The sequence below is a fragment of the Gymnoscopelus microlampas genome (genome assembly GCF_963454915.1).
Source record: "Gymnoscopelus microlampas genome assembly, chromosome: 2".
Lineage (NCBI taxonomy): Eukaryota > Metazoa > Chordata > Actinopteri > Myctophiformes > Myctophidae > Gymnoscopelus > Gymnoscopelus microlampas.
Window position 1 is genome coordinate 60,256,753 of NC_139939.1, and position 18,800 is coordinate 60,275,552.

At 42.5% G+C, this 18,800-nt stretch overlaps 1 protein-coding gene across 4 annotated transcripts in view; it reads left to right on the forward strand.

The window, feature by feature from the left end:
• esf1 (ESF1, nucleolar pre-rRNA processing protein, homolog) overlaps positions 1-18,468 on the forward strand; it is a 29,828-nt gene extending 11,360 nt beyond the window's left edge. For 2 of the 4 annotated variants that reach the window (XM_084073896.1, XM_084073898.1), the window contains exons 11-17: positions 4,653-4,851; positions 5,828-6,004; positions 9,794-9,927; positions 10,324-10,414; positions 14,462-14,553; positions 15,735-15,887; positions 17,841-18,468. In XM_084073896.1, coding sequence (XP_083930022.1) covers positions 4,653-4,851; positions 5,828-6,004; positions 9,794-9,927; positions 10,324-10,414; positions 14,462-14,553; positions 15,735-15,887; positions 17,841-18,176 — 1,182 coding nt within the window. In that variant the 3' untranslated portion in view covers positions 18,177-18,468. The remainder of the gene's footprint in view (positions 1-4,652; positions 4,852-5,827; positions 6,005-9,793; positions 9,928-10,323; positions 10,415-14,461; positions 14,554-15,734; positions 15,888-17,840) is intronic. The other 2 variants (XM_084073899.1, XM_084073897.1) reach the window with 2 other exon arrangements.
• The last annotated feature ends 332 nt before the right edge of the window (positions 18,469-18,800 follow it).

Genomic DNA, 18,800 nt, shown 5'->3' on the forward strand with positions numbered 1-18,800 from the left:
TGACTTTGTCGCTTTTCATAAGAGAATCACTTCACTCATTTGCCTCACCCGCTTTGCAGTAAATTTAAGTTCCAAATACTACCACAAGGTGCCGCTTTGGAGTCACTTTTTTGTGACAGAGAGACAGACAGACAGACAGACAGACAGACAGACAGATAGATGTCTTATATTATTATTAATAATAATAATAATAATAATAACTAGCAATAATTACGTGTGCTTAGAGCGTTTAAATTGGGTTTTCTGTTCAGCGTCGGGCAGTCAGGAACGCATCTCTGTCATTTTAGAAATGTTCAGACACACATTGGTTTCTGTCTGTCTGTCTGTCTGTCTGTCTGTCTGTCTGTCTGTCTGTCTGTCTGTCTGTCTCAAAAGTCCATGGAGAGAGACAGACAGACAGACGTCTTATATGTTTTTTTTTTCTCGCATCAATTTCTGTATACTAGTGTTCTACTTCTTTCCTCTGTAAATGAAATAGTCCAGTTAGTGTAGCGGTTAAAACTAATATCCGGTGATTTTACGACCCGGGTTCGAATCCCACGCTATGAGCATGCTGACCTGTTATTTTTACTTTACTTCTACTCCACTACATCTCAGAGGAAAATATTGTACTTTTACTCCACTACCATTATTTGAACGCTTTAGTTACTAGTTACTTTGCAGATATAAATCATTACATTATAAAACATACATTATTTGCCCTATTTCACATAGTCTATTTGAAAATGGCCGATCTACAAGCTAGCTAACAACGCATTGCGACGCATTGTGAGCTTGTAGATCAGCTATTTTCAAACATTTCAGTACTTTAAGTATATTTGCCAATACGTTTGTACTTTTACTTTGATTGAACTCAAGTAACATTTTGAGTTCATCCATGACCGTAACAGACGACCGTCATGTGATCCATGGCCAACAGCGAGGCGTTTGTTTTCATTCTTATAAGACCGCGTGGCTCATTTATATGCACGTGAAAGTAACTAAGCGGAAAGTAACTAAGTACATTTACTCCATGTCCACTTGTTGCTGACGGTGGTAGTGTAGGAGCAGCGCTGTAAAAGCCCCAAGCGTCATCGGTGCAGGAAAGATGCGTATTTGGTTGTACACACGGAGACGCAAGGGTGGCGTTTTCAGTCGGAATTCAAATCATGATGCAACACTTTGTGAGCTTGTAGATCGGCTATGGGACACTGTTACAACAAAGTAGAATTCATTTGTGAAGAAAGAAAAACCCATTAACAGTTGAAAATAGCCTACACCAGAGGTTTTCAACCAGTGGTCCGGGGACCACCAGTGGTCCTTGAGGGGGTTCCAGGGGGTCCCCAGCCAAATTAATAGTTAGCAACCAAATTGACCCTTATGTGTCTGTAACTCTTAATGTACAAATGGAACCAAATGGACCCGTCAGGGTCCATTTGGTTCCATTTGTACACTCTCAGAGTTAAATGAACACTGATGATGATGATACAGTGTAGATTGGGACGCCCAAGAAATCTAAATGGTTGAGTCCCTGGCATATCTTTTCAAATGGGGGTCCCTGGGCTAATATGTGTCAATTTGGGGGTCCTGATGGGAATAAGGTTGAAAACCACTGGCCACCATTTCTGCCCATCCCTCTAACTTCATGTAGGCGCATTAAAAATATCAAAATTGGCCGCTCTGAATTTGTATCTGAACAAATACTTTGATAGAAGAGATAGGCCTACAGAGCCGGGTACTGTAGGGGGGAGGGGGAACCTGATAGCAGAGTTCCTCACTTGGCTTATTTGGAATAGGCTGAATATCATTAACATAACCGGTTTGGCAAGAGACTGGGCCAGTGTTGTAGGCTAGTGCTAATTTTGGAAGTGGGGGAGCGCGGTTCTTGAGCGGATTGGAGTTTTTTTGTTGTTACTTTATTTTGGTTTTAGGGTTAAGCTCTGATCCACCCGTCCCCCCCTCCCACGAAAGCCCCCCGACCCCCCGCACGCAACCACTCCGCTGCGCTGCGCCAGGCCGCGCTGCGCTATAAACGCACTGTCTGTGCCTGTGGTGGCCAACTGAAAGCTATAATAACATAGTAGTATGACAAGGGTGCAATTATATTCAATGATATTCAATTGTTTTGTGGAAAACACATGGCTCATCATGCTTAATTAAAGAGAGACTCACTTGCCTTTTCTTAGTGCTTTTCATTGTTTGGACAGAAGAAATTGTAAACATTTAGCCAATATTCGATCATCATTAAATAACAGACAGTGAACTGGTTGGTGACAGCATGTCATGGATAGCACATTAATTCTTAAACAATATTGAGGAGGAAATAAGTGTAAACGAGGAAATAAAATAAAACAAACCAAAAAGACGCCAATAACCCCTGTCTTATAAAACTGCCAAAATGGGTCGGGGTTATCTGACATGACAGGCTGTGCCACTTTGGTTTTTGTGCTTTCTGCCGTGCGATGTGCTCGCAGCCAAGTCTTGACAGGCTCTGGATTCCAGGACCTGAGCGGAGGTCCATGAGCGGAGGTCCATGCTGCGTAATAAACATCAGAGCCGACACACGTTCTGTATGCAGTCGCGAACGGAGTGATGTTATTATGAGGTTCAATGTTCATAAAATGCTTCACAGATGATCCGATCATCTTTATTTTTAAATTGATGATGAAAGCCGCACACGCAAAATGGGGGTCCCCAATATGGTTATTTTGGGGGGTCATGGCCTGAAAAAGATTGAGAACCCCTACTTTGATGCATCTCTCTCTCTCTCTCTCTCTCTCTCTCTCTCTCTCTCTCTCTCTCTCTCTCTCTCTGAGAGACCTTGTCTTTGTACAGAGAGAGAGAGAGCGCATCTGGATAAAAAAAGAGACTTTGTCTTTGTATATATAGAGAGAGATAATTAACATAACCGGTTTAGCGATGAATAGACTGGACAAGGAGCACATGTCGTTGAAGAGTTTTTTGGTTTGCAGTTTACTTAAGTAAAAATATCAATACTGCAATGTAGAAGTAGCCTACTCTGTTACGAGTACCTAAAGTATATAAGGCCTATATTATATTAATCTCTCTCTCTCTCTCTGTCTCTGTCTCTGTCTCTGTCTCTGTCTCTGTCTCTCTCTCTCTCTCTCTCTCTCTCTCTCTCTCTCTCTCTCTCTCTCTCTCTCTCTCTCTCTCTCTCCGCCAAAAATAGACTAAAATGTTAGAAAATAGAGTTGCATCGCGACTCTTTGTGAGCTTGTAGATCAGCTTTTTTTTTGCCTATTTAATAGCCACGCTGAAATTGCATCTGAACAAATAGCCTGCCTTGATAGACCCCCCCCCGCTCAAAGAAAGAGACACACGGCATAAGTGCACACACAGAAAGCACAGAACGTATGACCCCAGTATATATTATATATATATATATATATATATATATATGTATGTATGTATGTATGTATGTATGTATGTATGTATGTATGTATGTATGTATGTATGTATGTATGTATGTATGTGTATATATATATATATATATATATATATATATATATATATATATATATATATATATATATATATATATATATATATATATATATATATGTATATATGTATATATATATATATAGTGCCACTGAACCACCACCACAGAAATACAATTTGTCAATTCAAATGAGCTATTGGCAAGAGAAAAAAATACGTTTATTTTCCCGTCTCGTTTTATCAATTAAGACGTTAAAATTAAACTAATGTTAAGCGCAGCATCATGCTATATAACTTTATTTGCTTAATATTTTGCTTAATATAAATGTCACATCTTGTACTGTAAGCAACAGACAGGATCTTTCTCTGTCTTTCTAGGAAAAACAGTGCCTAAAAACCCCAAAACAAACAATTTTGCTATTCAAATGAGCTATTGGCATGATAAAACATACGTTTACATTTTCCAAAGCAAGTGTCAAAACATAATACAAAAGTGCAAAGTAATGTATGTACAGTTTGGAGAGGATATACAGTAACTAGTAACAAATATATTCTTGCTGTCTGCTGTGGGCTGTAGGCAGCTGTAGGCAGTAGACCGCTGCTGCCCCTAGTGGCACAGAGTGGAAATCATACATGCCCTGCATGAAACGCATGAGAAGAATGAAAAAAAACGACAAAGTCAATGGTCACCCACTGTAGGACAGTGGGTTAAATATTCTGGGAAAGTTTGGGAAATTCATTGGTAAAAATGTGTGGGAACCTTGTATGGTCATCCACGGTAGCAACAACACAGATGTAATGATTTACACAATGTGTTTTAACACTAGAGAGTGTGTGTGTGTGTGTGTGTTCATGTGAAGCTAGTGTGTGTGTGTATGTGTGTGTTCAGGTGAAGCTAACGTGTGTGTGTGTGTGTGTGTGTGTGTGTGTGTTCAGGTGAAGCTAACGTGTGTGTGTGTGTGTGTGTGTGTTCAGGTGAAGCTAACGTGTGTGTGTGTGTGTGTGTTCAGGTGAAGCTAACGTGTGTGTGTGTGTGTGTGTTCAGGTGAAGCTAACGTGTGTGTGTGTGTGTGTGTTCAGGTGAAGCTAACGTGTGTGTGTGTGTGTGTGTTCAGGTGAAGCTAACGTGTGTGTGTGTGTGTGTGTGTGTGTGTGTGTGTGTGTGTGTGTGTTCAGGTGAAGCTAACGTGTGTGTGTGTGTGTGTGTTCAGGTGAAGCTAACGTGGGATGAGAACGACCATGACCGCGTGACGGCCATGAGAAAAGACTTTAAAAAGGAGCAGCTGATGGACATGGACTTCAACGCCTACCTGGCCTCCTCCAGTGAGGAAGAGGAGGGGGAGGAGGAAGAGGAAGGAGGAGGTGTGGAGTCTGAAGAGCAGGAGAAAAGAGTCCAGGAGACCAAAGAAGGTGATTGCTTATTTACTTATTTACCCACCGATGTTTTGGTTTGGCCGATGTATATATTGGTCAGCGGGGAGTGTTGGGCGGGAGGAGTAGGGCGAAGGCTCTAAGTCCTCCCGGTGGGGGCTCCTCACTGGCAGGTGAGTCAGTAGAATACAACAGCAGTGACAACACACTGGCCCTCATTTATCAACAGAGCGTAAAAAATGGCTTATATTTGTCCATATATTCGGCCGTACACCAACGTGGAAGTCACATTTATCAAAGGATCCTACACAGCTGATCCTAGCGTACATCAGGTCGGAGCTTTGATAAATCTCACGTCTGAAAACGAGCGTCATTTAAATAACACGCCCTTAAATATTCACAAAACGCCCCGACTTCAAGACATGACACGCCTCTCTCTCGCGCTCTCTCTATCACACACACACACACACACACACACACACACACTTGCGCTCGCCCAACTTTGTCTTTCATGTAATCCGTAGCGTAGCGGTACAATCTTTGTTGTCACATAGGCAGGCTTGTAGCCTACATGAATGACATATTATGATACCATCACATCACCATGAATGGAATACATTTGTATACCCATTTATTTAACCCATACCGAGCAGTGCGTGTTCGAGTTACACTAAATAACTCGATTACGAGTTAGGGCCACGTTAATATTGGAGCGTCGGGTTTATATCCTTAACTCAGTCAGGTTGTGTAGCCTACATAACTCTCTATGACATAAGTCCATAACATAGGACAAGCTACTGTAAGTTTGTAGACCTCACTGTCCATGAAAAGATGGTCGGGACTCCCGAGAATTCTCTCGCCGTACGCCCATTATTTGGTCTGCACTGCGTTGATAAATGAGGGCCAATGTGTGTGGGGAGGAATTAACTGACATAACGACTAAATTGGGGAGAACAAAGGGGTAAAAAACATAAGTTATTTTTTTATTTAAGTTTATTGAACATTTCGCTTCCAGAAGAGATGAAACCCAGACAGAAGAAGCAGAGAGCAGAGGAACAGATCAACAAACCCAGACAGAAGAAGCAGAGAGCAGAGGAACAGATCAACATGTACAGAGAGCTGCTGAAGGGAATCCAGGACAAAGAGAAGAAAAATGATAAACACATGGAGATGGAAATCACCTGGACACCAGGTACTACACACGCACACGCACACAAACACACGCACACAAACACAAGCACACACACACGCACCTACGCATGCACGCACAAGCGTGCATGCGTAGGTGCAAGAGCCACAGAATATTTCTCTCCAGGACGATGGACACACAGAGTGTCTCCTCAGACAGAGGAGTGTCTCTGCTTCCGTCAGGGAAAAAGAAGCGTGTCACAGCGACCCTCCGTTCTTTAGTTATTGGCTGTTAAATATGACTTGTTAGGACATGTTGGCATGGGGGGAGTCTGGTGCAGCGCTCAGGTCCTGGACCTGGTGAGACGGTGGAGGAGCCCGGCCAGGAGGCCATCATCCACAGAGCCTAGTCCCTCCACGTGTCACAGAGCCTCTCCTCTCCCCCGGCCCCCGGCAGAGTAGTTCCAGAGAAGAGGACTGAGTGGCCCCGTCTTTCCCTAAGAGGACTGACCGTGGGTACAGTAGCTACTGGGACGTAAGTCGGGGCTTGATTAACCCCGGCTGGGTCACCTGGGCGAGGGTGTATGTTGTTGCGAGACCCCAAACACCCGTTGACCCCAGGCTACAACACTGATGATACGTCCTCCAGGCTACAACACTGATGATACATCCTCCAGGCTACAACACTGATGATACGTCCTCCAGGCTACAACACTGATGATACGTCCTCCAGGCTACAACACTGATGATACGTCCTCCAGGCTACAACACTGATGATACATCCTCCAGGCTACAACACTGATGATACGTCCTCCAGGCTACAACACTGATGATACGTCCTCCAGGCTACAACACTGATGATACGTCCTCCAGGCTACAACACTGATGATACATCCTCCAGGCTACAACACTGATGATACGTCCTCCAGGCTACAACACTGATGATACGTCCTCCAGGCTACAACACTGATGATACATCCTCCAGGCTACAACACTGATGATACGTCCTCCAGGCTACAACACTGATGATACGTCCTCCAGGCTACAACACTGATGATACGTCCTCCAGGCTACAACACTGATGATACGTCCTCCAGGCTACAACACTGATGATACGTCCCAGGCTACAACACTGATGATACGTCCTCCAGGCTACAACACTGATGATACGTCCCAGGCTACAACACTGATGATACGACCCAGGCTACAACACTGATGATACGTCCCAGGCTACAACACTGATGATACGTCCTCCAGGCTACAACACTGATGATACGTCCCAGGCTACAACACTGATGATACGTCCTCCAGGCTACAACACTGATGATACATCCTCCAGGCTACAACACTGATGATACGTCCCAGGCTACAACACTGATGATACGTCCCAGGCTACAACACTGATGATACGTCCCAGGCTACAACACTGATGATACGTCCTCCAGGCTACAACACTGATGATACGTCCCAGGCTACAACACTGATGATACGTCCTCCAGGCTACAACACTGATGATACGTCCTCCAGGCTACAACACTGATGATACGTCCTCCAGGCTACAACACTGATGATACGTCCTCCAGGCTACAACACTGATGATACGTCCCAGGTGCATCCATGTGATGTTTTTCTTTATGTATTATTAATTCTCGACAAAAACACAAAAGAAACTAAGCAGAGAAACATGTATTTTTCTAAGATTAGATGGACGGGGTTGGGTTTGTTGTGACCACATTATTTTCCGGGTCTACTCTTCTCCAGAAGTCATAGGATCACTCATAGGTAGGGGTGTCACGGTACGCCTAATCCACGATTCGATTCGACTTTCGATTTTAAGGTCACGATTCGATTCGATTTTCGATTCGATATATTTTTTTAAAACATCCTTTTTTTGCAGCTTTTGAGGGCTAACAAAAAGGGTTTTATGCCCTTACAACAACTGTCATTTTCAGATTCTTCTTTAAGATGAGTTAACGACAACATTCTTGTGAAGCTCTATAACTAAATAAAATCTAAATACAAAGTTTAACATGTAAGAAAAAAGGATCCAAAGACAACTGTTCTTAAACATCTTAAAGTATGTTCACATTGTTTGAACAGGTAAGAGCTTTAACAAACAAGAAATGTGAATAATAAGCTAAGCCAAGGGTCTTCAACAGGTTTTCTTTAGTTTTTTACCTTAACCCCATCCCTTTTCTGAGGTGAACTTTAGCCAAAAATAGCAGATCTACAAGGTCACAACGCCTCGCGCTGCGAGGCGTTGTGACCTTGTAGATCGGCTATTTTTGGCCGAGAGGTATAGGTGTAGACTCTAGAGGGGAAAAAGAGAAGACGGCGAAACTATCAATGTGAAGCATAATGGACAAACGGTAGCCGTTTTGTCAACAACGCGTCGGGTGCCTCATAATTCACTGGGAAGCCAAAATATTGCCAGACTTTTGACTTAAAGGAAGCGTGAGGGTTTTCCAATTCTTCCGTTTGTGTATCATCATTACCATCGCTGGCTTCAGCAGTGGCCATGGTGAAATGTAAAGTAGTATACAGACAACGCTACAGCGGTCTCTCTCTCTGTCTCCTCCAAACTCCTCGGCCGTGTGTGTGACTTTGTCCTGTCGTCTTTTTTTTTCTCCCCCGTCATAAGCACTCATGCGCGATGCGCGTAAAAACACAACAGCGGCTCTAGCATGACTTCACCCGGACGTGCAATCGGATGTGCGCATGCGCAGGAGTACTTTTTTTTTATTAACCCTTGAATCGCGATCGGCTTTTGATTTCGATACACTGTGTCGTACGTCATTTTCGATACGTATCGAGTATCGTGACACCCTTAGTGGACCCCCTGTGGTAACTCTGAGGACCCCCTTCTGAAGGCCCATGCTCTAAACCATGTGTGAAAACAACTGAATACAGCGAGCAGCTTTACAAAGCCTTCTGTGGCTTCAGTGCCTTGCTAAAGGGCACATGGTGTAAGTGTAGGTTGTTGGTTCATTCAGTGCCTTGCTAAAGGGAACATGTACTGTATGTCTCTAACAGGACTGAGTGTAGGTTGTAGGTTCAGTGCCTTGCTAAAGGGAACATGTATGTCTCTAACAGGACTGAGTGTAGGTTGAGGGTTCAGTGCCTTGCTAAAGGGAACATGTATGTCTCTAACAGGACTGAGGGTAGGTTGAGGGTTCAGTGCCTTGCTAAAGGGCATGTATGTCTCTAACAGGACTGAGTGTAGGTTGAGGGTTCAGTGCCTTGCTAAAGGGCATGTATGTCTCTCTAACAGGACTGAGTGTAGGTTGAGGGTTCAGTGCCTTGCTAAAGGGCATGTATGTCTCTAACAGGACTGAGGGTAGGTTGAGGGTTCAGTGCCTTGCTAAAGGGCATGTATGTCTCTAACAGGACTGAGTGTAGGTTGAGGGTTCAGTGCCTTGCTAAAGGGCATGTATGTCTCTCTAACAGGACTGAGTGTAGGTTGAGGGTTCAGTGCCTTGCTAAAGGGCATGTATGTCTCTAACAGGACTGAGGGTAGGTTGAGGGTTCAGTGCCTTGCTAAAGGGCATGTATGTCTCTAACAGGACTGAGTGTAGGTTGAGGGTTCAGTGCCTTGCTAAAGGGCATGTATGTCTCTAACAGGACTGAGGGTAGGTTGTTGGTTCAGTGCCTTGCTAAAGGGCGTGTATGTCTCTAACAGGACTGAGTGTAGGTTGAGGGTTCAGTGCCTTGCTAAAGGGCATGTATGTCTCTAACAGGACTGAGTGTAGGTTGAGGGTTCAGTGCCTTGCTAAAGGGCATGTATGTCTCTAACAGGACTGAGTGTAGGTTGAGGGTTGAGTGCCTTGCTAAAGGGCATGTATGTCTCTAACAGGACTGAGGGAGACCACGGAGCAGCTGGTGAAGCAGAAGAAGAAGATGGAGGCTAAAGATCAGCTGACTCCATGGGAGGGATACCTGGAGAAGAAGAAGCAGAAGAAGAAACTGAGGAAAGCAAAGAAGAAACAGGTGACAGGACACACACACACACGCACACAGTTTTATTTCAAGGACCACCATAAGCTGAAACGTGGTTCCATTTGTACCCTCTCAGGGTTACAGACCTTTTTAAGAGTCCATTTAGAACCGCCTCTAGTAACCCAGATGGTCCCTGGACCACACTTTGCACCGAGTGCCGCGCTATGAGCTTGTAGATCTGCTATTTTTGAAAAATCTTGAAAATATATTTTTTGGATTTTTTTCCCAAAAACTGTTAGGATTTAGATTTTTTTTAAGAATCACCTCAGGTCTTAATGGGTTAAATAATTGAACATGTTTCTCTGCCACCTTTTCTATATGTTTATTCTATGTGTTATTATTTCAGACTGTCTGTAAATCACATCTGTGTGTTTTCTTCATCTTCAGGAGCCCACTGAGGAAGACCTCAGTGATGATGAAGTTCCTTCAGACGTCGACCTCAACGACCCCTTCTTCACCGAGGAGCTGGGTACCTCAGGTACCATCTGATTAATACCTTTATTTACTGATCACTATGGTCCATCTAATCAATACCTCTATTTACTGATCTAATCAATACCTCTATTTACTGATCAATATGATCCATCTAATCAATACCTCTATTTACTGATCTGATCAATACCTCTATTTACTGATCAATATGATCCATCTAATCAATACCTCTATTTACTGATCTGATCAATACCTCTATTTACTGATCTGATCAATACCTCTATTTACTGATCTGATCAATACCTCTATTTACTGATCTGATCAATACCTCTATTTACTGATCAATATGATCCATCTAATCAATACCTCTATTTACTGATCTGATCAATACCTCTATTTACTGATCTGATCAATACCTCTATTTACTGATCTGATCAATACCTCTATTTACTGATCTGATCAATACCTCTATTTACTGATCTGATCAATACCTCTATTTACTGATCAATATGATCCATCTAATCAATACCTCTATGTACTGATCTGATCAATACCTCTATTTACTGATCAATATGATCCATCTAATCAATACCTCTATTTACTGATCTGATCAATACCTCTATTTACTGATCTGATCAATACCTCTATTTACTGATCAATATGATCCATCTAATCAATACCTCTATTTACTGATCTGATCAATACCTCTATTTACTGATCAATATGATCCATCTAATCAATACCTCTATTTACTGATCAATATGATCCATCTAATCAATACCTCTGTTTACTGATGATCCATCTAATCAATACCTCTCTATACTGATCAATATGATCCATCTAATCCACACTTCCTAGATGTGGGGCCCAAAAGCTAGATCACAAAGGCTGTGCAGGTAGACCACATGACATGCTCCTAAAAAAATATATATATATAATTTAAATATTCACGGTTCACGGTCTGAACCGTGTTTTCAGTCTTTTTCTTTTTTTCGTTTTTCTCCACACGGGCGGGGCTAGAGCAGCTCTGGGAGTACCCATTGTGATCCTGAGAAGGAAGGGCCAAATGGATCACCGGAAACAAAAACATGGCTTCCATCCGCTTCCTGTCTATTTCCTTCTTTAAAAACGTCTGTATCTCCGAATCTGTTTCCGGTGGTGAAAACCGGTCATGCGCGATGCGCGATCCCCCCCGTTGTAACTCGCGAGTGAAATGTTATTGTTCCAGGCTGTAGACAGGGTCATCGCTAAACATGAATGGATGCTTTTTTTTACGTTGATTTGCTCGTCGTGGAGTCTCAAGCTTTAAACAGCAAAGCGCAGTCAATGGGGAGAATGCTGGCACCCAACGTAAGTTGTTATGAAAAAATGCTGGCACCCGATGTGTTAAAAAAAAACTATTTTTGTCATCTGTCACTTAGATTAAGGTGACTTGATTGATTGACATCAAAAAGGACCTGTCAGCTCAAACCCACAATGCAATGCTTTGTTTTCAAGAGTGTTAAAACGTCAGTATAGTTGTTAAAAAGGCCAGGACATAATGGGTGTATGTACCTTTAAATGCTCAGGTTACTATAGTAACAGGTAGTGACGTAGTCACGTTAACGTGATTCAGCCCGGGAAGAAAGGGGGCGTGTCCTCCAGCCTTTTGTTCTACAAGCCAAGTTTAAGTTGAAACTATCCGAATATTACCTCAGTTTATTATTGTCCCACGTCCCGGTATATCAGGGGTACTCAACTACAAATCTTGAGGGTCCACAAATAATATTTTGAATAAGGCAAAGGACCGTTTTTTTAAGTCTGTCAATCGAGCCAAGTTTATCAAACGGGATCCCCTTCCAACCAAACAACTTCATAAAACTGGGGTGCAGAGCAGTGGCGCAAAATGTTTCATTATTAATTACTTACGATGCATAAGTGGGTTCAGATTCTATTAATTAAGTATTTTTAACTATTTCAACATGTATTTTTATTATTCTAAATGACTTGGGGGGGGGGGGGGGGGGGGGGGGTCCAATCTGAAGCTACGGGGAGACAAATCTCCCCCGTACCCCCCGGGATTTCCGCATCTGGTGTAGAGTATAAAAACCTACATGAAAATAAACATGAAAACAACAGAACAACAATTCAAATACTTTTTCACACCCCCTCCAAAAATCCCCATGCGGTACATCTTCACAAGCTCTATGAGTTCATGACAAAAACACTGCTGTAATAATACTGTGAAGTACTGGACTAATACAGATACAAAACCAAGTCACGTCTCCTCGTCCATCCTTTGCATTCTGACCGATGCACCATCTTTGTTTTTTTGCATATTATTTGAAAGAACTAGCATCCAGCCTATTCCCTATTTAACTCATTCCCTGCGAGACTTATTTCTGGCTGTGTTTGCCCACTGCCAGCGATTTAGTGTTTTTTATAAAATTGTTTAAAAATTCACATTTTATTTTTTTCATTATGATCGCAAGTCCAGTTGTTTCTAAACACACAGGCGAGTCGTGCACGTCGCTCAGACAACAAACATTACGGCCGGGACAGAGTCCTTCTCCTCCAGCCCAACGTTAAACACCATGTTTCGTCATCTGAACGGAAAACTCACTTTCTTTTTCCACCTCGCCACAGACCTCGCTAAATCCCTTATGATCGCGTGTTCAACTGTTTGTAGACACACAGGGTAGTTTAGAGTGGCCCAGAGAAGACATTTTCAATCGGCGACATTCCATTTTGCAGCAGTAGCAGTTTCAAAACAGCGACGCGAAACAGTGTTCCTCGACGGAGAAATGCAAAGCCGAGATAATGGCGTCTGAAAGCGGAACCCAAACAGGAAGTGGGCGGGAGCGAAAATCTTTGATATGACGTATTTCCGTATCCGGGTGTGCTACAATGAAATGTGTCCCTTCGAGAGATGAAGGACGGTGAGATCTTGTTTTAAAAAAATATTAATCAAAATTACGTTTTTTACGTCATTGACAGGTTTGGTAATTGGATTTTTTTTTTCTTTTTAAGTCAGTGGCAGTGGATGAGTTAACAATAGTATTACAAAATAAAACCTACCAATTTAATTTCCCATTCCAAGTGTGTTTGTCCTGTATGTAACCCCCAGTGCCGCTATTCCAAAGCTTTCGGGAGGAGTAGAGAACAGAGCAATTGTTTCAACACCCACACAAAAGAAAATGCAAACGTGAATCTACCCTCTGGAACAGGAAACTACAGTCAGAAGAAGAGAGATTTCAAAGCTTCATGAGAAATGAGTTCTTTAACCCATTAAGACCTGGAACTGTGTTATTTTTAGATTTGAGCTAAAAAGCATTATTTTACACTTTGGGCTATTCAAAAATAGCAGATATACAAGCTCATAGCACGGCACCGAGTGCCGCACTACGAGCTTGTAGATCTGCTATTTTAGAAAAATCGTGAAAATGTGTGAAAATCTTTGAATACATATATTTTTAAAGCGAACATTTTTAACTCAAATCTTTGCTTCTGGGGGTCCCTGGAACAAAATATTTTGATGGGGGTCCGCGGCCAAATACATATAATTTTGGGGGTCCTTGACATGAAAAAGATTGAGCACCACTGATATAGAAACATACGTTTTTCAGAATACTGTTGAGATTTAGGAGACATGTAGAATCGGCTTCAGGTCTCAATGGGTTAATGAAGGGATTTGTAGTTGTTTTTTAATCTCTTCTTAAACGGAGTTTAAATCTTGTGCCCACAGTAAATGCTCTTTCTACGTTCATTCACTTCATAGTATAAACAACACATTCACATCACAGACAGTAGTCAATTGTTGATACTAATGATGACAGCATAGCGTAGTGTCATTTTCTCACGATCCACAATCCACTGAGATTTAGAAAATTATACTTTTCACAGTAATAGAGCAAACCAAGAGGCCTAGAAAAGTACAATAGATCCACCTTCAGGGTTTTTACCAGGATTAGGATGTATCATTAATCCCAAGGCCGGGAATGCTGCTAATGCAAATGTTTTTCCAACATGAGTTACAATCTTTTTTTCAAAATGAGATAGACGTTTTGTCCTTTTGGAACAAAACCTTTATTTTGTGTGTATTCTCTCCATCCAGAGGTGAAGAAGAAGAAGACGAAGGGAAAGAAAAGCAAGAAGGAGGAAGAGGAGAGAACGGCGGAGGAGGAAGCGGAGGTGGAGAATCGAAAGGTTTGAATTCATAATGAAGTCAGACGGTGCGTCTATTGAACCTAGATCTATTGATCTAGTTAAAATAGACACATTTGAAACATTTGGGCAAATCTTTGAATATATATGTATATTTCTTAAAGCCAACATTTTTTATTTCGATCTGTGCTTCTGGGGGTCCCTGGAACAACATATTTTGAGATGGGGGTCCGCGGCCAAATACATATCATGTTGGGGGGTCCTTGACATGGAAAAGTTGGAGCATCACTGATATAGCAACATACTGTTAGGATTAAGAAACATTTTTTTTATATGTATTTAGCCGTGGACCCCCCATCTCAACATGTTTTTTATATGTATTTAGCCGTGGACCCCCCATCTCAACATGTTTTGTTCCAGGGACCCCCCAGAAGCATAGATTTGAGCATAAAATGTTTGCTTTAAAAATATATATATATTCAAAGATTTGCACACATTAAATAAATAAATAAAAAAAGCAGATCTACAAACTCCGTCTATGATAGGCGTTGTCTAGTTTTTGAATCTGTCAGTTGGTGTAGTTAAAATAGACCTATGTAAATATGACAGTAGTTTTTTATTCTGTCAGTAGGTCTATTAAAATCTGCCCATAGGTGTTGTTAACCCATTGAGACCTGGAACTGTGTCATTTTTAGATTTGAGCTAAAAAGCATTATTTTACACTTTGGGCTATTCAAAAATAGCAGATCTACAAGCTCATAGCGCGGCACCGAGTGCCGCGCTATGAGCTTGTAGATCTGCTATTTTAGAAAAATCATGAAAATGTGTCCAAATCTTTGAATATATATATCTTTAAAGCGAACAGTTTTTAACTCAAATCTTTGCTTCTGGGGGGTCCCTGGAACAACATATTTTGATGGGGGTCTGCGGCCAAATACATATAATTTTGGGGGTCCTTGACATGAAAAAGATGGAGCACCACTGATATAGAAACATGTTTTTCAGAAAACTGTTGAGATTTAGGAGACATGTAGAATCGGCTTCAGGTCTCAATGGGTTAAAGTGTATTGATTTAGAATAGTGTGTATTTAACTGTGTGTGTGTGTGTGTGTGTGTGTGTGTGTGTGTGTGTGTGTGTGTGTGTGTGTGTGTGTGTGTGTGTGTGTGTGTGTGTGTGTGTGTGTGTGTGTGTGTGTGTGTGTGTGTGTGTGTGTGTGTGTCAGGCGGAGATGGCTCTCTTAATGGACGATGAGGAGGACGGTGAACACAAACACTTCAACTACGACCAGATCGTTGGGAATCAGAACCTCAGCAAGAAGAAACGTAAAAACCTGCAGAAGAAGAACAACCAACCTCTGGAGGAGGACAGCTTCCAGGTAATGATACTATTCATATTATAATAGTGTTATTAATATTATATTAATAGGGGAGATCGGCTCATTCCTCCATTCCAGAGCTATGACCCATCACTGTACCCTTTATAGGAACGCTAGCTTATCCTCTCTCTCTGAGAGGCGTGATACACACTGGTATCTCTTCATTTTTAAAGCCATCTCAGGTATGCTCCCGCCTTATATTTGTGGTATGTTGGAGCAGAACCCTAGCTCCTACCAGACCCGCTCAAGTGATTTCCTAACACTCAAGGTTCCATTTGCTCATTCAGAGCTATAAGGCAAAGCAGCATTTTCTGTTAGTGCTCCATCTACTTGGAATGAGCTCCAGAAGTCCCTAAAAATTAGATCACTGCCTTCCTTGGGTCAATTTAGGGCAATGGTTTCCAACACTTTTATTTCAGACTGTAACTGCTCTAATTCATTTTCTTATGTATCTGTTTTAGTTCTGGTAAATATTTTGAGTATATTTTGAGTATTCTTTGTCTTCTGTTATTTAAATTAATATATTTGATATGGAATTGTATATTTGTATCTCTGTGGATAAAATTGTTGTATCTCGGCTACATTGAAAATGAGGGCCTGCCCCTCAACTGTATTCCGAGTTGAAATAAAGGTTATGATGATGATGATGATGATGACCGTCTGAGTTGTTTTTTGAAAAACAACAGAAATCCAAGAAAACATGTAAAATGAAAGGAGGCTTTTGTTGTTGTTGTGATCACGTGTTTTCTGGGTGTACTCTTCTTCGGTGGTGCCTGGATCATTCACAGGCTGCGGAGCAGCGCCCCGCCACACCCCCTCCCGCACCAATAAGTCGTTCCTGGCAGTGAATGAGTTAAATCAGGGGTCTTCAACGTTTTCGGGCTAAGGACCCCCTGAGCTGAGATATTGTATAACATTGTGTTGCAGATTAAACATTTTCATAGATTTCTTAGACAGCTTCATAGACTTTGATCTCATCTGTGTGTATGTTGGATTAATGTGTGTTTTCTAGGGGTGTGCCGATACACTCATTTCATGAAACGAAACGATACGATATTGGGCTCACGACATCGATATGATACGATATATGGCACTTTTTATCATGAAAATATATGGGGGGAAAAAAGCAAATGCAAACAAATACTTCTGTTTTTGCATATAGATATATATCGTCACGAAAACATACACCCCTAGTATTTTCAGACATTTAACCACTTGAACCGTCACTACTTAAGTCTGCTCTTTTTTCCCCCCCTCTACACCAAACCTTTTTGCCAAAAATAGCAGATCTACAAGCTCACAACGCCTCGCAGCGCGAGACGTTGTGAGCTTGTAGATCTGCTAATGTTCCACTCAGAATAGGCATGGCTAGGGTTCAAGTGATTTATGTAAAAAAAACATGATCCTATCACACAAAGAGTTGGTGGACCCCCTGTAGTAGCTCTGAGGAGCCCTTAGGGCATTGGTTCTGTGGGGTCCGGGGACCCCCAGGGGTCCTTGAGGGAGTTCCAGGGGGTCCCCAGCTAAATGATAGATTAGGAACCAAATGGACCCTTATGGGTCTGTAACTCTGAGAGTGTACAAATGGAACCAAATGGACCCTAACGGGTCCATTTGGTTCCATTTGTACACTCTCAGAGTTACATTAACATTGATTTTACAATATGAATTGGGGTCCCAGAGATAGAAATGCGATTAAATGGGGGTCCGTAGCCCTAATGCATGTCAAACTGGGGGGTCCAAGAAATTAAAATGCTTGAAAATCACTGCTATAGAGCCGTACAAATCTTCTCTTATGGGGGTCCCTGGCTTATCTTTTCAAATGGGGGTCCGTGGGCTAATAAGTGTCAATTTGGGGGTCCTTGACATGAAAAAGTTTGAGAACCACTGCCCTAGCGCCCTGTTGAAGACCCCCCCTGAGTTCAATAATAATTCCTGTATGTATAATTCCAGGTGGATGTGAAGGACCCCCGCTTCCAGGCCGTGTTCACGTCGGCCCTGTTCAACCTGGACCCCTCAGACCCCGCCTACAAGAAGACCAGAGCCACTCAGAGCCTCCTGGCCGAGAAGAGGCGGCGCCGCCAGGAGGGCGAGCAGGAGGAGGAGGAGCTACGCAAGGCCACGCCCACCACCACACAGGAAGCACGCGGCGGCGGCGGGGGGTCACGGGGGGAAACGGAGGGCGGGGGGAAACGGGAGGGGCCCGACCCCAGCCTGTCCCTGCTGGTCAAGTCCATCAAGAACAAGACCCAGCAGTTCCAGGCCCGCAAGAAACACAAGACCACGTAGAGACCACCGCTCCTCATAGACACTGTAGTCATTTGAAGGACCAACCATAACTCTGAGAGTGTGCAAATGGAACCAAATGGACCCTAACGGGTCCATTTGGTTCTATTTGTACACTCTCAGAGTCACAGACCTGTAAGGGTCCTTTTGTAACCCTGGTCCTCCTGTGTGATAGACTGATCCACCTTGACTGATGGTTTAATGCAGACCTGTACCAGACATGATGTACTTTAACCCATTAAGACCTGGAACTGTGTCAATTTTTAGATTTGAGCTAAAAAGCATTATTTTACACTTTGGGCTTTTCAAAAATAGCAGATCTACAAGCTCATAGCGCGGCACCGAGTGCCGCGTTATGAGCTTGTAGATCTGCTATTTTTGAAAAATCGTGAAAATGTGTGGAAATCTTTGAATATATATATTTTTAAAGCGAACATTTTTAACTCAAATCTTTGCTTCTGGGGGGTCCCTGGAACAACATATTTTGATGGGGGTCCGCGGCCAAATACATATCATTTTGGGGGTCCTTGACATGAAAAAGATTGAGCACCACTGATATAGAAACATACGTTTTTCAGAAAACTGTTGAGATTTAGGAGACATGTAGAATCGGCTTCAGGTCTCAAT